Source organism: Phyllostomus hastatus, unplaced genomic scaffold, assembly GCF_019186645.2.
Source record: "Phyllostomus hastatus isolate PE091 unplaced genomic scaffold, TTU_PhHast_1.1 phas_contig_260, whole genome shotgun sequence".
In the NCBI taxonomy this organism is placed as follows: Eukaryota; Metazoa; Chordata; class Mammalia; order Chiroptera; family Phyllostomidae; genus Phyllostomus; species Phyllostomus hastatus.
In genome coordinates, this window is record NW_025333815.1 from 79,376 (window position 1) to 86,346 (window position 6,971).

General features: G+C 52.1%; 1 protein-coding gene across 2 annotated transcripts; it reads right to left on the reverse strand.

The window, feature by feature from the left end:
* Positions 1–751: 751 nt before the first annotated feature.
* Positions 752–6,636, reverse strand: LOC123818213 (class I histocompatibility antigen, Gogo-C*0202 alpha chain-like). 2 transcript variants are annotated; one of them, XM_045838200.1, is made up of 6 exons: positions 4,732–6,636; positions 3,968–4,049; positions 3,444–3,728; positions 2,918–3,187; positions 1,880–1,986; positions 752–1,309 (listed from the first exon to the last, which is right to left on the reverse strand). In XM_045838200.1, exons 1-6 carry the CDS (start codon positions 4,816–4,818, stop codon positions 1,250–1,252), a joined length of 891 nt encoding a protein of 296 aa, XP_045694156.1. In that variant the 5' UTR covers positions 4,819–6,636; the 3' UTR covers positions 752–1,249. The 2 variants fall into 2 exon arrangements, with proteins under 2 accessions (XP_045694156.1, XP_045694155.1); XM_045838199.1 differs by lacking the exons at positions 752–1,309; positions 1,880–1,986 and having other exon boundaries at positions 2,707–3,187.
* Positions 6,637–6,971: the final 335 nt, after the last annotated feature.

A 6,971-nucleotide genomic window follows, 5' to 3' on the forward strand; every position in this document is an offset into this window, starting at 1 on the left:
ACAGGGGTATGAATGTGCTGAAGCCTCTGGAGGTGTCTGTGCGGGGAAGCACCGTGGAGATGCTGGACCAGACTGTGAGGACAGTGAACGTGACACAGGACATGACCCCATGAGGGCAGGCACAGTCAGGCAGGTCTCCATAGTAGGGACTGAGATGGTCATTACTGAGATGTCCCTCAGGAGCAGTGGGCAGGAGACAGGGAAAATGTTCTAAGTTCCCTGAGGAGGAGGTACTTAGCCCTAAGAAATGACAAAATACTGCCCTTTGCAACAACATGGATGGACCTCGGGAATATCATGCTAAGTGAAATAGGTCAGTGAGAAAAAGCTAAGAACCCCATGATTTCTCTCACATGTGGGACATAAACTTGAAACTCATGGACACAGACAGCAGTGTGGTGGCCCCCAGAGGGAAGGGGGTTGGGGAAGGAGGGGCCTAATACCTGGTGAGGGAAGATGGTTTGACTTGGGAGGTGGGCACACAGTGCAATGTACAGATCCTGTATTGTAGAAATGTGCATCTGAAACCTACATGATCCTCTTAACCAATGTACCCCAATACATATAATAAAAACACACCCCAATAATCTAATAAAAATGTGCCATTAATTTAATAAGAAAATAAGAGTACATACAACATGTACAAAAAGAAAGAAACAATAAAATACCCAAAACAGAGGCTGAGGGCCAGACCCAGGCCTGAGCCCAGGCTGACACGGTCACAGGAAGCCCTCACTGAGCACAGTCCTAGAGTGAGGACAAGGCCCTGGGTGACATTGAAGTACCTGGGATCCCAGGTCCTAGTGGGACAAGGTTCTCCTGAAATGGCAAAGACAAAGGAGCAACAAAGATGACCCAGATGAGAAATGACCAGGATGGGGATGGTCTCACTCCAGCTCTGCTAGGACAGGACAGGACCCAGATGAGAGGACACAGGTCTCTGTGGGGAGGGTGGCCTGGTGACCTGCTCCTCACATAATACTGATGAAAATGCAGACACATTCTGATGTTGGTTGCAGAAACAGTAGTGAGGGATCCTGAAAGTCCCAAGGGGAGGCTGCAGTGGCTGTTTTAGCACCAAACCAGGACAAGGCAGCTCTGTCACGCTGGGAAAGAAAGTTGTCGTGAACAAACTCAGGTCAGTCTCAGAAGTGTCACATTCTCCCACAGCCACCGCGGCTCAATTGTCCCACTGTGGGGATCCCCAAAATCGAGTTGTGCTCCTCGGTCCAAATCCCACTTCCTGCCCTCAGGGTCTCACTGTCAGGAGCTGTGAGAGACACATCAGAGCCCTGGGCACTGTCACTGCCTGGGGAAGACACAACAGCAGAGTTATGGGTGGGGAAGCCCACCTCACAGATCCAGCCCACACTCTCCCAAGGGACCCAGATGTCACCTCCCAACACCCAGACTTACAGGCAGCCTGAGCGTCTTTCTCCCTGACTCTGCCTGTGTGAAGAAAATCTACTGTGTGATGTCAGAGGAAAGACTGGGTCCTGTGACCCTAAAGGAGCCCCACTCCTGAACCATGAGGAAGGTTTCAGAACAGTGATTCAACAGCAAGAGTAGGATCAGGAAATACAGGGAAAGTACATGTGCCGGGACTGAACATAACACCCCTCTGGACATCTGTCCTCAGCAGGGACCTTTCCCTCTGACCTGGGACAGCTGCATATCAGTCCTCATTGCTAGAATCATCAGGTGATAAATGTGTCTGTCACTTTCCCACGGGCCTCACTAAAGAGTCAGTGTTAGGAAACAGGCCCCATATGGACAAGCACCAGTGTGGGGACATGATGCCCTTTAATGAGGCAGAACTCTCTTCCACCTGGGCTTGACCCCCAGGGGGACAGGGAACTCAGCCCCACCCCTTGCCCACCTGAGCTCTTCCTCCCTCCCACAGCACAGCTCCAGTGACCACAGCTCCAAGGAGACCCAGGACAGCAGCAATGCCCATGATGGTGATGGTGGTCTGAGGAGAGGGGTCTACAAGGGGAAGGTGAGAGCTCAACTTCAGGCCTGAGTCCTGACCCTGCTCAGGGACACCCTGAGGAGAGGCTCTGTGCCCACATCCCCTCCTCACCCCATCTCAGGGTCAGGGGCTCGGGCAGCCCCTGGTGCTGCACATGGCACATGTATCTCTGCTCCTCTCCAGGGGGCACAGTCAGAGCTGCCCACTTCTGGAAGGTCCCGTCCCCTGCAGGCCTGGTGTCCACCAGGTCCATGTCCTCGGGTCAGGTCCTCCCCCTTCACGCTGCCAGGTCAGGGTGATGTCAGCAGGGGTAGAAGCCCAGGGCCCAGCACTTCAGGGTGACCCTCATGGTCAGAAATGGGGTGGTGGGTCAGGAGTGTTTTTGGAGGGTCTGAGGGGGACAGTGAGAAAATTCAGGAACTTTGCATGGTCATGGGACACTCCATCAGTGCTCCTGTGACCACCCTGAGAGTGGACACGGGGTGGGTGAAGGGAGCTCACCACCCAGACACCAGCCTGGACAGTCATCTGGGATCATTTCTTATTTCCTGGAACGTTCCAGACTCATGGTGAGAACCTAGGGTAGGAGTGTCCAGGTCTCTGTGTGGAGACACAGACTCAGGGGGAGGCTGATGACTCAGAAAAGCCCAAATCAGGCCTCCAGAGAGGGTCTCAGCCTGAGAACCAGGGAGAGTGTCCTGGTGCACCAGGTGCTGCAGGGTGTGAGGGAACTGCTCTGGGGTGTTTCAGGGAGAGGCTGGGTCCCTTATTGTCCTTTAGGGAAAGTTGGGCTGGTGGGGGAGTCACAGAATAAGGAAATCCGGGGGACTCTTCCCTCTCCGGAGAAGGAGGGGGATTCTGATACTGCCCCAGTTCCCTCCTCTCCTTGTAGGAAGCCGCCCCAGCCCTCAGATCCCCTCCTCGGGGAGGCCCGCGCCCTGGTACCTGCTCGGAGCAGAGTCCCCTTCCCCTTCTCCAGGAACAGGCGGAGCCGGTGCACACACGTGTCCTCCAGGAAGACCCTCTGAACGTCCGCGTCAGGGACCCGCACAATGTTGCTCCAGCTGATCCCGGCAGCTGCATTCCAGTAGCGCAGGTCCTGGTTCAGGGCGACGTAGTCGGCGCTGTTGTAGGCGAACTGACTGAATCCGTGGAGGAAGCGCCGGTCCTCTGACTCCACAACGCAGCCTGTCGCTTCCTGCCAAGTGGGGGACACTGACCCCGCCCCCAGGTCAGCAGCGACCAATGAAACAGGCTCCTAGGAAAGTTCCTCCTGACCCAGTGCCCCCTGCAGTAATCCTAAACTGAAAGTGATACAGACTCAAAATCCCCGCGTGGTGTTCGTTCGGGGTTGGGACACGTGCGGGTCCCATCCCTGGTCGGGGTAACGCTGAGACTCTCAGATTCGGGGTGAAGGCGGCCCGTCCATGGGGATGGGGGCATCGCCACAACCCGGGCGCGTGTGGCTCACCGTTGTCGCTCTGGTTGTAGTGGGCGCTCAGCTCGTTCAGGTTCGCTCTGCTCCACTGCTCGTTGTGCTTGATTTCCCGAGTCTGCTGCTCCCAAAATTGTGCGCCCTCCTGCTCCACCCACGGCTGCTCCATCCACTGCACCCGAGGCTGCAGCCTGGGACTCGCGGCGTCGCTGTCGAACCGCAGGATCTCCGAGTCGTCCACGTAGATGACGACGATGTACCGGTACTGTCCGCGGCCGGGTCCGTACAAGGCGGTGTGCAAGTATCTTAGGCTGTGGGGGTCTGGGGGCGGGTAGGACGTTTGTCCTGGGTCCCCGGTGGGGCCGGCAGGGGCAGGGGCCCCATGGGGTCGGGGGCGGAACGAAAGGGGGGGCTGCGGTTGAAAGGAGGGGCGGGGGAAGGGGACAGGGCTGGGGCAGAAGTCCGAGCTCCTGGGGTCTGGGTCCGGGGTGCTGTGTCCCCTCCGAGTCCCCACGCTCCAGCCCCGCACCCTGGCCATTCCCTCCCGACCCCGCACTCACCAGCCCAGGTCTTGGTCAGCGCCAGGACCCTCAGGAGCAGCAGGAGCAGGGGTCTGGGTCTCATGACCCATATCACGCGGGTCTGGGAGACAGAGAACCGTTATCTTGAGGACTTGTTACTGAAACCATAGTGAGAAGAATTGGTTGCTCTATTATTCAGGTGCCCACGGGGGCGGGAACTGAGTCAGCCTCATGAGGCCCGCAGGGCTGGGGAACCCAGAACTGTGCCCTGAGCCTTTCTCGTGGACTCTTTCCACCTCCCTGTGGGGGTGGGTGTGGGGGTGGGGGGAGACCCAGGTCTGCTACCTCTAAGCTCCATAACCAGACACAAGTGACAGTTGTGGTGTTCTCTTAAGTATTTGTGTTCCTCATTCTGCTGACTCTTCACTGACCTCTCATCCCACTCACCACGTCTCCGCCTGTCCTTTGGCTTCTCAGGAAGTGTCCTGCTCTCTGCACCTGATGTCACTTGAACTCGGTGTGATCACCTTAACCCTGCACCTGTTACCCCCTTTACAGCATGGAGACAGTTGTGTTGTGCTGACTGACCACCTACTGCTTCCTAGGAATGATTTACAGAAAACTCCTATTGATGCTGCTGCTTTAAGTTGGTTACAGAGGGATGTTATCTGAGAGATGACCAGGGACATTAGCGAGCAGAACATCCAGTAACGTCCATGGTGGACATAATTGAGAGCTCTCATCAACTGGAGGTAAAATCTGCCCAGCATGCTGAACTCAGTGCTCTAACTCGGGTTTGTCACCTGGACGAAGATCATGGTTCTGAATGATGGTTGTTTGCAGTGCAGTTGTGATTCTGATGTAGCTGTAGGGTCATGAAAGCACTCCATTTATCTTCATAGCCATCTTGACTGGAAACCAAGATTTTTAAAACTGTTGATTCAAGGAAGATGATTTAGTAAAAGTAATATTTTTCAATCCTTCAACCATGTCGTTGTAAAGTGACACTGGTTTTGTTGTCTAGTCTGTGAGGGAGTCGTAGTGAGGAATGCCTGCTAATGTAGTTGGGTGTCCCAGTCTCTGTTCTTGCTAAGTTTACCTCTGTGCACATGTGGGCACAGTGACAAAGCAAGGATGTCCTTAACCTATGAAAATAGTTTTGACCTTATAGATCCCGTGAAAGGGTCTGAGAAACTTCAAGGGTTCCACAGAGCACACTTTGAGAATGGTTGTTCTGGATAAACCATGGGGAGTCTCCCCACTGTCCTCCTCACTTCCTAGAACCCCTCTCCTTGAGGTGGCAGCCGTGCATCACCACACTCTGCTGAAAACATTGCCCCTGGGTTCTTCTAGAAGAAAGCTCACCCCCTGGAAATAAGATTTCAGAGAGTGTCCTCAGTCTGGGAAGGCAGGTGGGGGGACAGGTGTTTTCTGTTTGGAACTGATTATAGCCTGTGCTCAAAGTCACGAGACCCACAGAAACCTAGTTTTGTTTGTTATACAGCAGCTTCATGTGTATTTCTGTCCCAGACAGAAGATGACTGGATGAGGAAGATGGGGATGAGGGTGAGGGGTGATAGGAAAGACGCTGTCTTCCCTTCTGTTGGCCAGCCCGGGAGCTGCTTGGTAGTGTGTGAGCTGCACCATTGTCTCCTTTCTATGTGTGCTGAGACCACACACAGTGTGGTGTTGTTTTGTATCCTGTTGCTGTGCTCTTGGGATGTCCTTGTCTGATGCTGATGTTCCATGAGACCGTGTATGTCCAACCAGAGAGTAACCCCACCTAGCAGTGAGCACCAGGCTGGCTTCGGGCAACACGGGGCCTCCCTCTAAGTGCCAGACAAATTCTAATGTTCGGGGCTGCTTTTCCTTTCTTCTTAAATTCAACATTTAAATATATCTACAACCCACTCAAAAATAAAGAATATTAGAAAACAGTTTGGAAAAGAAGAAATGCAAATGTCAAACAACTATATTTGTAATAAATACATATAAATAAAAATGAGAATGTGTGTTAAGAAAAGTAGGAGCTAAAATAAAAATCTATCATTTGGGCAAAGATGAAAGCAAATGATGAGGTTTCAGCCCGAGGGTGGGGAACACATTCTGTTGTGAAGGTTGAAGGGGTTGAAAACCAGGGACAAAACTCCTGAAAGATGCTTTTGCAAAAGGTCTCAGCAATTTAAATGTGTTTGCATTTGACACAGAAATTCCTCTTTTGGGAATTTATCCTAAGAAGATAATCATACATTCTCCTCATCTATATACAGATAGAAGAATGTTTCTTGTATTATAGTTTTATAAAAGCAAAAGGATCACATGTATCTAAATGCTCTAATTGCTAGAATGATGGTAACTATGGACAGAGGAATGCTCAAGGTGTCTCAGGCAGTGTTACCATGAGATCTACATAGAGGGTCAAGTGTAATCTTCAGAGCAAACCTGTTGGGATCATCACAACAGAATTTCAGAAACAGGGTGGGAGAGATTTTGAAAACTTCAAGAGGCAGCCAATGTGTGCCTGGAGACTAGGAGACATTGAAGCAATTCCTTCCAGTTTCTGAAGAAAAACATATTTCCAATGCAGAGTTCTGTATCAAGTGAAGATGAGAATAAGGGTTAAAGTGACTTAAGTTTCCTCATGTGTTTAGAGTTTTAATGGTTAAGTTTCCATGTTCTCTTTTGGAAAATACTATCAGGTGAACTGGGAAAAATGAGGAAGCAAAGCCAGAAAAAAAAAGAAAAAAAGAACACGTGGGATCCAGGTGACGAGGGAGCCAGAGCAGGACAGGCCAGGGCTGCCTTGGGTGAGGCGAAGACATCCAGGGTGTCTCCTGGCTCCAGGTGTGTGGGAGCCAGTGCACCTGTGGGAACACTGAGGGCTGTGACAGGTGTCTGCAGAGATGGAGGTGGTTGAATAACCAATGTGTTCAAATACGTGCTCATGAAGATTTAGACTCTGGGGAGAGTAGTAGAATGAACTTGTAAAACCAGACAGAATGGCCACATTGGTGACATAGAACCAGATGCAATGATACCCACC

Excerpts from the sequence above, each read along its gene's own strand:
- LOC123818213 (XM_045838199.1), bottom strand. The coding sequence starts at position 4,818 with ATGGAGTGCTTTCATGACCCTACAGCTACATCAGAATCACAACTGCAC. Across the intron at positions 4,050-4,731 it reads GAACCATGATCTTCGTCCAG|ACCCGCGTGATATGGGTCAT; the intron begins GTGACAAACCCG and ends TCTGTCTCCCAG. Across the intron at positions 3,729-3,967 it reads GCTGACCAAGACCTGGGCTG|ACCCCCACAGCCTAAGATAC; the intron begins GTGAGTGCGGGG and ends ACCCGCCCCCAG.